At 39.7% G+C, this 18,383-nt stretch overlaps 1 protein-coding gene across 9 annotated transcripts in view; it reads right to left on the bottom strand.

The window, feature by feature from the left end:
* The window catches only part of GBF1 (golgi brefeldin A resistant guanine nucleotide exchange factor 1), a 115,071-nt gene that overhangs the window by 28,912 nt on the left and 67,776 nt on the right, over window positions 1-18,383 (bottom strand). For 8 of the 9 annotated variants that reach the window (XM_045568526.1, XM_045568524.1, XM_045568521.1 and 5 more), the window contains exon 4: window positions 2,681-2,812. In XM_045568526.1, the coding sequence (XP_045424482.1) occupies window positions 2,681-2,812 (132 nt within the window). Of the gene's footprint in view, window positions 1-2,680; window positions 2,813-18,383 lie in introns of those variants that run through there. The other variant, XM_045568527.1, reaches the window with a different exon arrangement.

Below are 18,383 nucleotides of genomic sequence, written 5' to 3' on the forward strand. Positions count from 1 at the left end.
TCCTCCTTTTCTGGCCACTCTGGAGCCAACTTCAGGGAAATTTGCCAATCTCATCTCCTCTGCTTTCATGCATTCTTGCCTGCTCCTTTTCTCATGCCCACCACAATCACCACCTCCAGCATTCTCTTTTCCCACCACAGGAAACTCCAATGACCAGCTGGCCTGAGGTCTCCAATGACCAGCCTATCTGCCAAGCTCAGGAAGGGAAGAGAATATCACCCACAAAAGACCAGAGGGAAAAGGCACAGGGTGCAGCTATTGGAGGCTGTGAAGAGAGATGACCTGCAGGTGGAGCTCAGGGCAAGGCTGGAAGTGGCTGGGCCTGATTTTGTTTAGGAAAAGTATGAAGCTACAACTAGGGTGTCTGAAGAAGCTGATGCATCTATTCAGAAGCTAGCTGGCACCCAGGATACCTGCTCAGGATCCTCAATGCTTCAGCTAAATCCAACTTTTCTTGAAAAGATAAAGGGTTTTCCTGCCCTGAAATGAAGGCTGTTTTCTCTTCTGGATAGCTAGAGCCTGAGCCTCTTCTTTTCTTGTCTCCCTACTTAGAAACAAAGACAGCTGCCTGTTTTTGATGTTCCTTATCCTTGCACATGGGCTGGCAATCGGGGAAAAGGAATTCAGGATCCTGAGTGACAAGACCAACTAGAAAAGGAATCTAAAAAAAGACACCACAAATTCAGAGATAAACTCTAGATTGGGTGAAATATTTGGCCTAGACTGGGAGCAAATATGTGTAATACTATGATAGACAATGGGTTAATATTCCTGCTACACAAAGAGCTCCTACAAATTGATATGAAAAACAAAAACAACTCAATAAAAAAATAAGCGAAGGAGGGGAAATTCAAATGTTCAATCTGTAGGAAATAAAAACAACAAAACACCAGTTTTTACCCACCAAATTGGTACAAATAAAGAAAACTGATAATATTCAGTGCTGATGACAGGGTGGGGAAATGGAAACTCTCAAACATTGCTGATGGAAGTGTAAATGCTGTAATCTTTTGGGAAAGCAACCTGGTAGTAGCTATAAAAATATAATATACCTGTGGCCTTTAATCCAGAAATTCCAAGTTCAGAAATCTTTCATACAAAAGTAAAATTAGTAAATAAGGACATATGAACAAGGATGCTTATTTTAGCATTATTTATAATGAATCCAAATATGAAATAATCTAAATGTTAAATATTAATAAGAGATTGATAAAATAAATAGTTTATACTATATTATGGATACTATACTGCTACTGAAAAGAAAAAATCATACAAGAGACTGAGGGGAGAGGGAAATGAGGAGTTACTGCTCAATGGTTAGAGTTTCTGTTTGGTGTAATGAAATAGATGGTGGTAATGCTTGCACAACACTATGAATGTAATTAATGCCACTGAATTGAACACTTAAATGATTAAAATAGCAAATTTTGTATTTTATGTATATATATATATTTTTTTTTTTTCTTTTTTTGTTTTTGAGGTAGGGTCTCACTCTTCTGCCCAAGCTGGAGGCCAATGGTGGGATCATTTCTCACTGCAGCCTCAAACACCTCAGCTCAAATGATCCTTAGCCTCCCAAGTAGCACAACTACAGGCACACACCACCACGCATAGCTAATTAAAAAAAAATTTTTTTTTTCTTTAGACACAGGGTCTTGCTATGTTGTGCAGGCTGGTCTCAAACTTGTGGCCTTAAGTGATCCTCCTGCCTCAGCTTCCCAAAGTGCTGGGATTATAGGTGTGAGCCACTATACCTGGCTTATATTATATATTTTACTACAATAAAAAATTCAGATGGATAATGATATCACATACATTTAAGTTAATACTATTAAGTGAAAAAATATGTACACATAATCCTATTTTTTTAAGAAAGGGTGGTATTGTATTTATATTTATATACTCACAGAAAAAGGTATAGAAAGAGTTAAACCAGGCTGTTAACACTATTTACCTAAGGGAGGAGGAGAAGCATTGGAAAGATACAAGAGAGACAATTAACCTTTCTTTTAGACACTCCTTTATTGTTTGTCTTTTTTTATTTATTTATTTTTTTGAGGCAGGGTTTCCCCCTGTTGCCTGGGCTAGAATATAGTGGCATCATCATAGCTTACTGCAACCTCAAATTCCTGAGCTCAAGCAATCCTCCTGCCTCAGCCTCCTGAGTAGCTAGGATCACAGGTGTATGCCACCATGCCCAGCTGATTTTTCTATTTTTTGTAGAAATGGGGTCTTGCTCTTGCTCAGGCTGGTCTCAAACTCCTAGCATCAAGAGATCCTTCCACCTTGGCTTCCCAAAGTGCTAGGATTACAGGTGCGAGGCCCTGCACCTGGCCTTATTGTTTGCCTTCTTACAATAAATATGCATTATATTTGAAAAAATAACTTTAAAAATAAACCAAACCAAAACTCCAAGGGCACTATACCCTTAACTCCCTCCAATGCATAGTTAGAGAAACCAAAGTCCCAGGGAAACCTCCTCTCCCGCTCTCCCTAACCTGCACAACTTCAGTCAAGTGGGATGATGAGTAACCATTAACAATCCTATTTCTCTTCTGCAAGAAAAGAGATAGCTGGGAAAATTTTCCCAGTATTACCAGCTCATTGTCTAAGGCCTGAGCACCCCAGGAGAGTCAGGAAATGAAGTGCTGTGGTTATCCAACAAAGCCTGAGATCTTACCTATGAGTGCATAGGACAGGAACTTATTGACAGAGGTGAGTGCCAGTCCAGTGATAGGGCCAGTGGTATCTTCAGAGCGAATCACTTCCAGAAATGGCCGAAGGAATACATTGGGCTCAATTTCTGAGAGTTCTGCAAGAAAAGAAACAGAAATGAATTATCACAAAGAAACAGAAATGATTTATCACAACCAGTTACAGATTCCTTTGTTCCTTCTCCACTCCTACTGCTTCACTTGACTAGCCTAAGAAAACAATAAAAATAAAAAATGGTAAATTTTGTTACATATACTTTATCACAATTTTTAAAAATTTAACAATTCTTTAATGTCATCAATATTGTCAGTTATTTTTCCATGTCCATTTCACCACCCTCCCAAGTGATATACAATAGATAAACCTTATCTTTGGTGCAGCCAATGTGACCCTTAGATCCCTGGGTATGCTCCTGTCTTTATGTCCTTTGCTGTTATGGTCAAGGTCACTTCTCTTAGAGAAAGAGTACAGCACATCCCAGGAGGGTGAGAGGAAACCTTGAGGTTTGTAGTTCCTTGCTGAAAAATAAGCCTAAAAAGAACAAAAGCCTGGGCAGTCTCTTAGTCATTCAGGCAGTCTAATCTTGGAAGGTACTAACCACTCTCCAACCTCTTACCTGCCAAGAGTAAGCAGAAGGTTTACCCTGAGATAAAGGGGCAATTCATAATCTTTATTTCCAAGTGAGAAAAATAAGGCTCAGATAAGATACATGACTGGCACCAAATTACACAACTAATAAGCAGAGCAGGGATTTGAAACCAGTCTATATGGTTCCAATACTTGTAAAACTCCTACATTTATTCTACCTAATTACCAGCACATACTCCTAAATATAGATTTCATTCCAGGTCAAAGAAACCATACTAATATTCTTGCTCTCTACCCTACTCTGCCCAGGGTTTAATTTGTTTTTCTAGATTCTGCTGTGCTTTCATCTTTCAGAGACCAGTTCCCTAAAAGGCTTCCTAAATAGACCAGAAACATTTAGGGATGTGATCTAGGCTGCCCCACCTTTAGAGACAAAAGGATGCTGGGTTTCTTATGCACCTTCATTTTCATGCAAATGTAGGGAGCTGTCTACTCAATTCCTACTACCCGCTCTCTGGGTAAATATTCCTGGGCCTGCTGCTCCTCAGATTAATGCTTTAATTAATTGGCAGATTGGGTAGCATTTTCCAAGCCTGTCTGTACAGTGATCACATTGGCTGCAAAAAACCTGCTTCTCATCCCTTACTGCCCCAACCTAGAGATGTACAATTTGCAGAAAAAATCTAGAGAAAAACCTGTGCCTGTCTGTCTGTGTGTGGTGGTGGTGGAGGGCTGAGATGTAAGGAATATAAAGTATTTGGAAAACTGATATATATCATCATATAATGTACTTTAAAACGGCACATTAAAAATTTTAAAATCATCTAGTCTTGCTTTAGAAACACAAATGCACATAACACTTTGGTCTGTCCTTTGAAAAATGGTCATGATGGAAAAAAAAATCTTTAGAGTTGGGACAGAAAACAGACCCTGTGTTTTCTGTGTTTTCATCCGGTTGCTACAACTATGCTTGCTTCATGTCTTTCTTTGTGGCAAAAGACTTGGGCAGTTTTATAGCTAAGGTCCACACTTCCCAGGCCATGTGCATTCAGCTTCTTTGTTTACTTGTAAATTTGGTAAAACTCTTTTTTTTCAATGACTGATTAATATAGTATGTAATAACCTTTTGAGATTGGCTTCTTTCATTCAACATCATGGCTCTGAGATTTGTCCAAGCCGTTGCATGTATCAATAGTTTGTTCCTTTTTACTGCTGACTAGTATTCGTTCACTGGTTGAAGGACATTTGGGTTCTCCAGTTTGAGTCAATTATAATAGAGCTGCTATAAACATCTGTGTACCGGTTTTTGTGTGAACTTAGGTTTTCATTTCTCTAGGGAAAGTACCCAGGAGTACTGGTTCAAAAGGATAAATATGTGGTTCAAAGGATACCTTTCTGGTATCAAAGGAACCTTTCTGGTTCAAAGGATAAATATGTGTTTAGCTTTACTGCCAAACTGTTTTCCAGAGTCACTGTACCACTCTGCATTCCCACCAGCAGTGAGATTTCTAGTTTCTCCACATCCTTTCCAGTACTTGGTAGTTTCAATATTAAGTAGGTATCTCCACATGGTTTAAATGTGTATTTCTCTAATAACCAATGACACCAAACATCTTTTCATGTGCTCATTTGCCATCCATATATTCTTTTGGGTGACATGTCTGTTCAAGTCTTTTGCCTACTTTTTATTTTTTAATTTTTTTCTTTCTTTAGAGAGAGGGTTTTGCTCTGTTGCCCAGGCTGGAATGCAGCTGCCTGATCATAGTTCACTGTAGCCTTGACTTCCTGGGCTCAAGAGATCCTCCTGTCTCAGCCTCCCAAGTAGCTAGGACTATAGACCTGTGCCACTACATCTGGCTAATTTTTTTTTTTTGAGACAGAGTCTCACTTTGTTGCCTGGGCTAGAGTGAGTGCTGTGGCGTCAGCCTAGCTCATAGCAACCTCAAACTCCTGGGCTTAAGCGATCCTACTGCCTCAGCCTCCCAAGTAGCTGGGACTACAGGCATGCGCCACCATGCCCGGCTAATTTTTTCTATATGTATTTTTAGTTGTCCAGATAATTTTTATTTCTATTTTTAGTAGAGACGGGGTCTCGCTCAGGCTGGTCTCGAACTCCTGACCTCGAACAATCCACCCACCTCGGCCTCCCAGAGGGCTAGGATTACAAGCATGAGCCACCGTGCCCTTTTTGTCTACTTTTTTTTTTTTTTTTTTGAGACAGAGTCTCACTTTGTTGCCCAGGCTAGAGTGCCGTGGTGTCAGCCTAGCTCACATCAACCTCAAACTCCTGGGCTCAAGCGATCCTCCTGCCTGCGAGTGACTGGGACTACAGGCATGCGCCACCATGCCTGGCTAATTTTTTCTATATATTTTTAGATGTCCATATAATTTCTTTCTATTTTTAGTAGAGATGGGGTCTCGCTCTTGCTCAGGCTGGTCTCGAACTCCTGAGCTCAAACAATCCACTCGCCTTGGCCTCCCAGAGTGTGTGTCTACTTTTAAATTGAATTTTTTTTTTTTACTGTTGAGTTCAGAGACTTCTTTATTTTGGACTCAAGTCTTTTACTGGTGATACAATTATTTACAAATATCTTCTCCTAGTCTGAAACTTGTCTTTTTATTCTCTTAACAGTATCTTTAATAGAGTAGACATTTTTACTCTGCATGCAATCTGATTTATTAATACTTATTTTATGGATTGTGTTTTGGTATAATGTCCAAATTGACTCTGCCTAATCCCAGGTCACAAAGACTTTTTCCCTATGTTTTCTTCTAAAAGGTTTACAGATTTATGTTTTTTACCTATGATCTAATTTGAGTTAATTTTTATATAAGGGATGTGGTTTAGATTGAGGCTCCTTTTTTTTTTTTTTTTGCATAAGAATGTCCTATAGTCCCAACATGTGTCATTGAGTTATCTTCACATCTTTGTCAAAAATAGATATATTTACATGAGTCTCTTCTGGATTCTCTATTCTGGTCCATTGATCTATATGTCTAACTCTCTGACAATACCACACTGTGTTGATTATTATAGCTGTATACTAAGTCTTAAAATCAGTAGTGTGATTCCTCCAGCTTTATTTTTCTTTTCCACTATCATTCAATATTCCAGTTCCTTTGCCTTTCCATTTCAATTTAAGATAAATGTCTATATTTACAAATAATTTTGAAAGTTTTAAAGGAATTACATTGAGTCTATAGATCAGTTTAGGGAGACATGGCATCTTTGCTATGTTGTGCCTACCAGTGTATGAACATAGTATAATCTCTCCATTTATTTAGATCTTCTTGGCTTCTTGTATCACTGTATTATAGTTTTTAGCATACAGGTTCTGTATATGTTTTGTTAGGTTTATATCTAAGTATTTAATTTTACTTGGAGTATTGTAAAAGGTATTGAGTTTTTGTTTTTATTTTGAGACAGAGTCTCCCTCTGTTGCCTGGGCTAGAGTGCCATGCGTCAGCCTAGCTCACAGCAACCTCAAACTCCTGGGCTCAAGCAATCCTGCCTCAGCCTCCCGAGTAGCTGGGACTACAGGCATGCGCCACCATGCCCGGCTAATTTTTCTATATATATATTTTTTAGCTGTCCGTATAATCTCTTTCTATTTTTAGTAGAGATACGGTTTCGCTCTTGCTCAGGCTGGTCTCGAACTCCTGTCCTTGAGCGATCCTCCTGCCTCGGCCTCCCAGAGTGCTAGGATTACAGGCGTGAGCCACCACACCCGGCCTATATTGCTAGAATTGATTTGCCAGTCTTTTGCCTCTTAAGATGAAAAAGCTCAATATGGCATTGAGAGGCTTGGCAGGGACAGGAGTGATACTATACAGAGGCTTGGACAAAGTCCCATATAGAATTCTCTGGAGGCTTTGGACATGACCCTTATACAGTATACAACTTAGTCAATGGAAAGATCAGTAGTCTCACGCTTATCAATAGCCAGACATGTGATACCCAAGCTCTTCATCTGTCAAATTAGGTAGCTGAAATCTATGACTGCTAAGATATATTCATTCTAGCACTTCCATTCTGTGAGTCAATGCTTTATAGAAACCTACCGATGGAAAACGAGACGGGCTGGACTTTTCAATGAGCCTACCAGGAACCTACACTATCACCCTCACTCCCCCACCCCTACAAAAAAGAGCATCATGACACATACAGTTAATTTTCCCAAGAAAGTTTTGGCTAGGCAGAACTAGAGTTTTGTTCTCCAGGTTCAACTGTGGATTGCCAGAAGAATTAGACAAGCTTTAACAGGAGCAATTCTGCAGCATGGTGGTAGAGGTAGGAGGATGTTGTACTCCTAGCAGGGCATCACTAGTAAGGACATTTCTGATTTAAGGTGTACCTCTTTGTAAATATGTAATTTAAAAAACCCTGGAATTTGAATTCATAATCCTGATGAGATGTTCAGAGGGTCCTCTAGAATAGTGCTTCTCAAACTATCTATGGTGAATGGCCAGGTTTATTTTTTTTACTTTATTTCAATCCATTACAGACCCATACTTTTATAAAATACAATAAATTACTAAAAAAAGAAATTAAAAAAGTAATATAAACTCTAATTTTTTATTACTAGAATTGACATATTGAAATTACTGACTCACTGTTATAAAAATTTCTAAATATTTTCTCAAATCTGTATATTAATATCTCTCTTTACATACAAAGCAGCAGTTTGTATACTGTACTGTTTTATAGATTATATTAATACTTTGAGTAACAGTACTTTAGAAAAATAAGTCATAAATTTCAACTGATCATTCCAGAAAATCCTCCAAATCCTAGGATATTATAGCTAAAATAAGCCCTTAAAATAATTTACAAATTAGGTAATTGAGATTTAGGGAAGTTAAATAATTTGTACAATGCCATAAGACCAGTTAGAAGTTGTGGGCACTAGGTAAAATCATGGGCTTTAGAGTGGCATTCAAATCCCAATTTTGCAGCTGAGTAGCTGTGTGACTTTAGTTTCTTCATTTTTCTATTTCTCTATTTTATCACCTATAAAATGGGCATTAGAAAATTAAAATAAATTACACTGGCCAGGTGCAATGGCTCATGCCTGTAATCCTAGCACTTTGGATTACAAAGGGCAGGAGGATTACTTGAGGCCAGGTGTTTGAGACCAGTCTGAGCAACACAGCAAGACAGTGTCTCTACAAAAAATGAAAAAATCAGTTGGGCATGGTGGTGCACACCTGTAATCCCAGCTACTTAGAAGGCTGAGGCAGGAGAATCCTTGAGCCCAGGAGTTTGAGGTTGCAGTAAGCTATGATGACACCACTGCTCTGTAGCCTAGGCAAAAGAGAGAGACTCTGTCTCAAAAAAAAAAAAATAATAATAATAATAATATTTAAAAATAAATAATAGCAGCTAACATTTATTGAGCATATACTATATGCTGGACACTGTATTAAGTGATTTACACACATCTCAGTGCATATAAAACACTTGGTACAATGTATAGAATAAAGTGTGTTATAAATATAACTAAGATATTATTCTAGTTTTTAGCTCTAGAGTCCTAGCAGCCCATGTTCTTTATATTGTATACTAGTTTATTTCTTAAGATTTAAGTAAATATCAAAAAAATTCAAGAGTATTTCAATATGGATTTTGGGGGGAAAAAATCAAGAGTAGGCCTTCTACCTTTGACTCTAAACCTTAAAAGGAATACAACGTAAGGATAAATACCAAGATAACCAGTGGTTGTTATTTATGGTACAATTTGGGAAAGCTCTTTTAATTTCTTTCTTACTTTTTTTTTTAAGAGGCAGGGTCTCGCTGTGTCACCCAGGTTGGAGTGTAATGGCCTGATCATAGCTCACTGTAATCTTGACCTCCTGGACTCAAGCGTCCTCCCACCTCAGTCTCCCAAGTAGCTGGGGCTACAGGCACACTACCATACCCAGTTAAGTTTTTAAATTTGTTTTGTACAGATGAGTCCTCGCTTATATTGACCAGGCTGGTCTCAAACTCCTGGCCTCAAGTGATCCTCCCACCTCAGCCTTCCAAAGTGTTGGGATTGCAGGTGTGAGCCACTGCACATGGCCAGCTCTTTTATTTTATGAGGGCTTGAGCTTTCTCCATAGCATACTGAGAGCAGAGAAAGGAATGGGCTTTCTTTTTCTAGTGAATGATTGAAATATTCATTCTCATTTTAGAAGAGATAAAGATAACAATAACAGCAATAGCTGATATTTATTACCTGTGCCATGCTACATGCTAAGCACTATACGTACCTTTTCTTTTCATAATTATCCCCATTGAGAAGATGAAAATGAGACTTAGAAAGGATAAGCAGATGTCCCTACCAGCTAAGATCATACAACTAGCTAATAGTGGAAATGGGAATCAAATCCAGGTCCATCTGACTCCAAAAGCTGTGCTCCTAGCCATTCAATTTCACTGCTTCCTATGAGGCCAGAACAGAAAGGTTTCTGGTGTTTACCTCCCAGTTTGGCCTGCTGGGGACTGCGATTCAATTGTCTGGATCTTCTTCAAAAGAATGAGAAGAGCTGCCTGAGTCCTTCAGAAGAAAAGTGCCATGATGCTGCTCATAGTAAGCCCAGGCTGAGTAATTTCACAACTAAGGAGATATCTGACACCACAGCCAAGCAGCCAAAATTCCCGCCCTGGAAGGCTGTCAACCTCAAGGCACAAACAGTCCAGTAAACAGAGTGCAGATTAGGTAGAGGGGTGCTCTGAAGGTGACTGGTTCATGTTCTAAGATGAGGGAAACAAACAGGTACAAGGAGGGGAAATCCAACCCCCCAATTATAGAGTGAACATTTGGGATCCTTCTAAAATCAAACCCAGGTCCAACTTCTAGTTAGTGCCAAATTACAACAATTACAAGAATTATTAAACTATTTCTGGAGAAACTCATGGGCCACTTCACCTCAAGGCAAAGTGAAGCCCTTTGGAGATGACTTGGTGGTGTTCTGCTCTTACTGTGCTTAATACCAGTGGGAATAGAGCTCAACTCCCCATATTATAATATTAAAACAGAAGTCTCAGTTTGACCTAATGTCAGTCTGAGAATCTGCAGATGTCCCCCAATTCTACTGTCTTCTCAAATGATGAGGTGACCTGCCCAAAACGGGGATGAATCCTAACACTGTTTTCTCTTTTCATGTCAGAGCTGCCACCTTCTCTGATAATCTATGTCAAAGGCCTCAATGTGTGGCCTCAAGCACTGCCCTTGGACAAAAGAGAATGCTTTCCTAGTCTACAGGGGAGCAGCCACCACTCTCCCAGGAGGCTGTGTTCTCCAGCCTGCAGCAGCCTTTTCTCATTTGGCCAGCATTGGGCTGGCACATTCCTGAGCCAAAATGCACACATAAGCTGCTTTCTCTGGTAGCAAAGCTCTTCACTCCTGAGTGACTCTTATCAGGGGCAGTTGGGCATTCTCAATTGGATTACGCTGACAAGGAAAAAGTCCTGCGGTATATTATTTCAACACCATTTGGCTTCAGAAATGCCTGTCTCGACCCTTTTGCCCTCAGAGTCTACTTGTCCCTTCTTGCTTTCTAGAGGGTCACTAGCCTGCCCCTAATCTAGCTCTTCATCCTGCAAATACTGGCCCATGTTCCTTGAGACAGAATACCATCATTCACAAGATGGATCATGTATAACAGACTAATAAATCAAAGCATGATAAAAACAGAAATCTAGTTCATTTACCACTCTAACATTTCTGTATCTAGAGACACAAGACAAAATTATTTGAGCACAATAGCTTTTTGGTTTTGGGCTTTTCTGTCTATGCCTGCACATTCCATTTTAGGAGAAAGCGTTGGGTCTCATATTCTACTTTTCTGACTATACTACACTCAGGAATATATTTCTTGTAAAAGACAAGACTGAAAACAATCTACAAATGAAATTTCTGAAGTACTGTAAGTTCAACAGGAAGGAGCCATGTTCTTTTTGGTCACCAGGGGATATCAAGAGTAGTGGTCCAAAGGATGAGCAAAAGTAAACTCTGGTGAACCCAGAAGCCTCTGGAATATCTGTCACACCTCCCATACCTTTGTTTATCAGCTTCAAAGCTTTCCACACCTATGAATGGACAGGTGGGAGTATAGGCTTGGTTTCAGGAACTGATTCCAGAGAAAACTACCAAAGGGCAGCGTCCAGAGCTGTATGTCCTAGCCAGGGCATAGGGGTCAAAACCAGACAGGCCTTTGCAACCATGCCTTATACAACAGGAGAAATGAAATAAAGAGATGAATCAGGCCCAGTTCTGGTTCTGTCACTAACTGTGTGACCTTGGGCGAAAACACCTCACTTCTTTGGCCATAGTTTCCTCATCCATTGGGATTTCCTGGGGAAGGTGGTAATGGTGATAATAATTTAACTAGATTCTTTAAGGCCCCTTTCAATCCCCAAAACTTATGACTCTAAATGCAAAGTACAATCTGGAATTAAATGCATATGAATGCAGACAGTCACAGGCAGCCTGGAGGGAAAGCAAGTCCAGATCTCAAACAAATGCTTAACCTCTGAAGGTACTTCTAGACTTGGGGGGTGGGGAAGAGAAGAAGATGATTATCTTTGACATTATGACTCATTAAGAGACAATTTTGATAATGGCTTAATCACTCCTGCATCCAGGTATAAGGTGGATCCACGGGCCAGCAGTAGAAAATAATGGTGCCAATCACTTACACTAAAAAAAGTAAATTACAGTTGGCCCTCTGCATACATGGATTCCACATCAGTAGATTCAACCAATTACTACAGATCAAAATTATTTGCAAAAAAAACTAAATGGTTGTGTATGTACTTAACATCTACAAACTTTTTTCATTATTATTCCCTAAACAACATAGTGTAACAACTATTTATATATCATTTACATCATATCAGGTATTATAAATAATCTAGACATGATTTAAAGTATAAGGGAGGGATGTACACAGGTTATATGCAAATACTATACCATTTTATATAAGGGACTTGAGCATCCATGGATTTTGGTATCCAAGGCAGAGGGGCGGGGTGGAGGAGTACTAGAACCAATCCCCCATGGATACTGAGGAATAACTGTATTGCTAATATTTGATCCTTTAAAAACCTTTTGGAAAATATTCATTTTCCAGGCTGATATATCCCTCAACAGCCAACCTAACCTGTTTTGTTTTTTTTTTTTTTCAAATTTCAGAATATTACGGGGGTACAAACATTTTGGTTATATATATTACCTTTGTACATGGGTTTTTTTGGTGTGTTTTGTTGTTGTTGTTGTTGTTGTTTTTGGAAACAAGGTCTTGCTCTGTTGCCTGGGCTAGAATGTAGTGGTGTCATCATAGCTCACTATAACCTCAAACTCCTGGGCTGCTCAAGCGATTTTCCTGCCTCAGTCTCCCGAGTAGCTGGTACTACAGGCACATGCCATCATGCCCAGCTAATTTTTCTAGTTTTTGTATAGACAGGGTCTCACTCTTGCTTGGGCTGGTCTTGAACTCCTGAGCTCAAGAGATCCTCCCACCTCAGCCTCCTAAAGTGCTAGCATTATAGGCATGAGCCACTGTGCCTGGCCCCAACCTGTTTTTTATGAATCAAAAAACCAAACCATAACTCTCTCTCTGATTAAACATGAGCAATTCCTGAATTTATATGCCTTGGGGTTAAACTTGAAGTCTGAAAGCCCCAGGGATTAGCAATTATAATTTTATGTTTTCTCCTAAATTGTCATTGATAAGTAATTTGTAGAAGGTCATGTTTATAAGGCCCCCTAAGCCAGAGATGACATAATAACTCTTCCTCCCTAGATATCTGACACAAAAAGATTCAAGATGACCAAGGGAGGCTGGCGTGGTGGCTCATGCCTGTAATCCTAGCACTCTGGGAGACTGAGGTGGGTGGATCGCTCGAGGTCAGGAGTTCGAGACAAGCCTGAGCAAGAGCGAGACCCCGTCTCTACTAAAAAAATAGAAAGAAATTATCTGGCCAACTAAAAATATATATAGAAAAAATTAGCCGGGCATGGTGGCGTATGCCTGTAGTCCCAGCTACTTGGGAGACTGAGGCAGTAGGATCGCTTAAGCCCAGGAGTTTGAGGTTGCTGTGAGCTAGGCTGACGCCACGGCACTCACTCTTGCCCAGACAACAGAGCGAGACTGTCTCAAAAAAAAAAAAAAAAAAGATGACCAAGAAACAAAATTGCTTTGGGCATCTATATATGTGCTCTGGCTTGAACATCTTATCAGGACCTTGGCTACCTCTATGTCCCTACAGCAGCTTGACTTCTCCTTAGGGAGAAGATAGCAGGAAGATGTTTCTTCAGGATTGAAATCTCTGACAGTATGTGGAGCCAAGAGCAGGCTTTCAATAAATCTGTTCCTGAAATCCTCATTTCTGCCACCTTCTCCTTGTTTAGTGGGACCAACCTGGTCTTCCTCAGGTCAAATTTAGCATCTATTTTCAAAAGATAAAGACAGGTGCTTAAATGTAGCATACTCATGGGGAAACAGTTTATTGCATGACTTTGTCCAATATGATGTATGAATGCAGATTGGAAAAGGAATAAGTTTCCCACCTTGGGCATTCCTGCTAAATAGCCAGGTTAGCTTGCTGCTAGGAGCTGCTATCTAAGATCCTTACAAGAATCCTATTCCATTGCCCAGAACAACCACCTTAATTTGTTTGAGATATCAACAACAGCTACATTATTAAACACAATTAGCATACATAGATGTTTTCTTTTATCTTCCCAATAACTCTGAGAAATAGAATCACTGTCCCCACTGTACAGATAAGGAAACCAAGGCTCTAAGAGGTTAAGTGACCTACATAAGGTCACGCAGTAAGTAGAAGAGGGAGTTTGAACCCGGGTCTTTTCTGACTCCAAAGCCAATGCTCTTAACCACCGCATTATACTCTTCAATATTACATCATACTATTGCTACAGGTTTACTACTACATATATTAACCGTATGACTTGGATGGCAAATAAAAATTTAAAACTTAACTATCCTACAGTTAAAGTTTGTTCTGCACCTTTCCTCCTCCTCCAGTGACTAAACACTGTTAGTTATTGATTGTGGTACTGTCACACAAATTAAGCGTCAGGTTTGCCCAGGTTCCCTCCTAATCCAAGAGGAAGAGTGAGGCCCCTCTAACAAGGCTGGCAGGGCTAAATGAGACCCACAGGGACTGGCCTCAATCATATCACGGAGGCCTGAGGACAGAATGATCCATGTGTCTTACTGAGAGCATAAGTTTGATGTGTATCAACTCTAAACACTAGTTCTTTTCCTTCTAGAGGAAATTGGTACATATTGAAAGGAAAGCAATTCGGTTATAAAATATAGGCAAACCAGAGCTACTATGGCCCTTCACTCTGCCTTTCCGTTTTCTGCATGCACAGTACAAGACCAAGCCCAAACTGAAGCAGGCAATTTGAAAGCCCAGGAGAAATTAAAAACTTCTGTTGGCCGGGCGCGGTGGCTCACGCCTGTAATCCTAGCTCTGGGAGGCCGAGGCGGGTGGATCGCTCGAGGTCAGGAGTTCGAGACCAGCCTGAGCAAGAGTGAGACCCCGTCTCTACTAAAAATAGAAAGAAATTATCTGGCCAACTAAAAAATATATATACAAAAAAATTAGCCGGGCATGGTGGCTCATGCCTGTAGTCCCAGCTACTAGGGAGGCTGAGGCAGTAGGATCGCTTAAGCCCAGGAGTCTGAGGTTGCTGTGAGCTAGGCTGATGCCACGGCACTCACTCTAGCCCGGGCAACAAAGTGACACTCTGTCTCAAAAAAAAAAAAAAAAAAAAAAAAAACTTCTGTTGCTATATTTTATCACAGAACAATTCACCCCAGCTTTATGCAGCCATTATACTTGGAGCAGCTTTTTCAATCCAAATTCCTCTCATAGCCTAGTAAAAAAATTCCTTGTTCAATGGCAGCAAGAAGACAATTATAGGTTTATTATCAATTATTACCCTGTCAGGTTTTCTCTAGGATCCCTGAAGGGAAAAAAGAAGAAATAAAAAAGAACTAAATTCTGAATTGACATTAGCAAAATCTACAGATGATGAAAAAGCCTGAAGGGTCAAGAGCGAAAACTACAGATGAATCAGAGAGTCCCTAAACAGTGTCAATTACAGGACTGCTAAGCAACCTCCTCCTATCCCTTAAATGTATAGAATCCTACTTACTCACCTTTCTCCAACAGCTATAAATGGTTACTACAGCAGCACATCATAAATTCTTAGTGATGCCAAGATTAAAGAGTCTCATTCTGTTTTAGCCACCCTCATGCTAACGGGCTCAAGAACTGTATGATAAAGGATTATTTCCCATTTTACTAATAGGGAAAACAAAGGCATCAAAAATGTAACAGATGGAGTCAGGACAAATACTCTAAACATTTACCATTGCTATCTCTAAAGACATGACTATGAGCTGGACAGTGAACAAATAAAGTTTGTGGGAGCAGCAGTACTCTGAAAAGTCACACCTTATTTGCTCTGAAAGATGCTGAGAGAATCTTCAAGATAGCTGAATCTGGAGGAGCAATCCTGAAAGGGTTGGAAAACAACTTCACAAAACATGGGACAGAAGCTAGGCCCAGCCAACACCTGTTCCCCCAACAATATCTGTCTGTCTGTCTGTCTCTCGTTTTATCCCAACTGCACACTTTACACAAAAGCTCCATTATTCTGGTAAAGTTGCATTCCAGCCCAGAGTGCAGAGTTAATGTTTTTACAGCCACATGCCTCCTTGTGATGGATGACCACTTTATAATAAAATACTTAATGCTCAATCAACTTATAAATAATGAGTGTTTCATTACATGGCATTTAAAACATACCCAAATTCAAAAAGACTCAGGGGAAAAAAAAAAGGAATAGGTGCAATGGTGATTCCTAGAAAGAGAAGAATGACCCAAGACAGAATCCTCTGTTAAGTCCTTCAGTCCTTAAGAAGGTAGAGTCCTAAGGAGAATTTGGTAACTAAAATGGCATTGATTTCAACAAATGGTTTGGAACAATTGGACATCCATATGCAAACAAATGAACTCAACCTAAATCTCACACTTACACAAAAATTACCTCAAAACAGATCATAGATCTAAATGGAAAATATAAAACTGTAACACTTTTAGAAGAAAACATAGAATACCTTTTTGACCTAGGGTTAGACAGAGTACTTAGACATGACACCAAAACACAATATATAAAAGAAAAAAAAATTGATAAATTAGACTTTCTCAAGAGTAAAAATGTCTGCTATATGAAATATATTGTTAAGGCAATGAAAAGACAAGCTTCAGACTGGGAGAAAATATTTGTAAGTAATTGTATCACTAGCAAAGGACTTGAATCCAGAATAAAGAAGTCTCTAAACTCAACAGTAAAAAAAACAATTCAATTAAAAAATGAACAGGCTAGGCATGGTAACTCATACCTGTAATCCCAGCACTTTGGGAGGTCAAGGTGAGAGGATTGCTAGAGGCCAAGAGTTTGATGCCATCTTGGGCAACAGAGCAAGACCCTGTCCCTACAAAAAATTTAAAAATTAGCCAGACATGGTGGTAGCGCAGGTCTGTAGCCCTAGCTACTTGGGAGGCTGAGGCAGGAGGATCTCTTGAGCCCAGGAATTCAAGCTTACAGTGAACTATGATTGGGCAACTGCATTCCAGCCTGGGAGACAGAGCAAGACCCTCTCTCTAAAAAATTAAGTAAATAAATCTCATTGCTGGTGGGAATGCAGAGTGGTACAGTGACTCTGGAAAACAGTTTGGCAGTAAAGCTAAATATGTATTTACCCTTTGATCCAGACACCCCACTCCTGGGTACTTTCCCTAGAGAAATGAAAACCTAAGTTCACACAAAAACTGGTACACAGATGTTTATAGCAGTTCTATTATAATTGCCCCAAACTGGAGAACCCAAATGTCCTTCAACCAGTGAATAGATGAAGAAACTGTGGTACATACATGCAATGAATACTACTCAGCAGTAAAAAGGAACAAACTATTGATATATGCAATACCTTGGACGAATCCCAAGGGCATCATGTTGAATGAAAAAAGCCATTCTCAAAAGGTTACACACTGTGTGATTCCTTTTATATGACCATCTTAATAAAATATGGTAACTGAGAATAGATCAGGAATTGACAGGGGTTAACAGTAGGGGGAGAGTGTGACTACAAAGGGAGGGCAGAGGGAATTTTCTAGGGTGATAAAACTGTGCTGTACTCTGTTTGTGGCTGTAGTTACACAAATGTATACAACATGTGTTAAAATTATGTCATCCACACGATACAGCCCAACACCAAGCCCTGCCTCCCAAGACTGGGATCTGAAAATATCCAGAATAGGTTTAAGGGAATGACTATCTATGAAGGTGGAAACGAATTCAGAAATGTCCTTTCCTCTCAAGGGTTTAGGGCAAGGCTAGCCCCACTCTTATGGAGGTTTCACTTTGCTCAACATAAGAGTAGCCTGGCATGAAGAGCCTATTTCTTTTCTCCCTGGATTCTTCTAATCAATATCAGAAAAGATTTGGAATTGGAACCCATTCTTTCAAAATCTTCAGTTGAAGCAGCCCTTTAAAAACAGATCACATTTCTATCAATTTCAACTCCATTGAACATGGTTAGAGAAACCACTGTTTTTGTACATTAAGTCACTTGGCTTTGGGAGCTCACACCCTAACCTTTAGTTTCTTAAGATAGAGGTATTAGAAATAGAGAAAGAATTTACCAGGGCATAATTTATCTCCTATACTATCTGACACAAAGGATACCGAATCCTACCTGGCTAAAGGCCCTTAGCAATATTAACTTTACTAAGAAAAGTGTTGACTCCCACTGCACACAGCTTCAAGGAGAAAATGTAGAAGCAGGAAGCAAGGGTGGGGAAGGGCTTTCATCTGGCACATAGCCTAACTACTCCTTGCTCAAGAAGCATTTGGGCTACCAGACGCACCCCTCCTGAAGGTGAAGATGTTCCTTTACCTACTTCAAATGTACCAGGTCACAGTATGTACATTATCATGCTGCTATGTCCTGTAAAAGTCTCTAATCGGCATCCATTAGATTAGCCCTGAATT

This window comes from Lemur catta, chromosome 14 (genome assembly GCF_020740605.2).
Source record: "Lemur catta isolate mLemCat1 chromosome 14, mLemCat1.pri, whole genome shotgun sequence".
Taxonomy (NCBI): Eukaryota; Metazoa; Chordata; class Mammalia; order Primates; family Lemuridae; genus Lemur; species Lemur catta.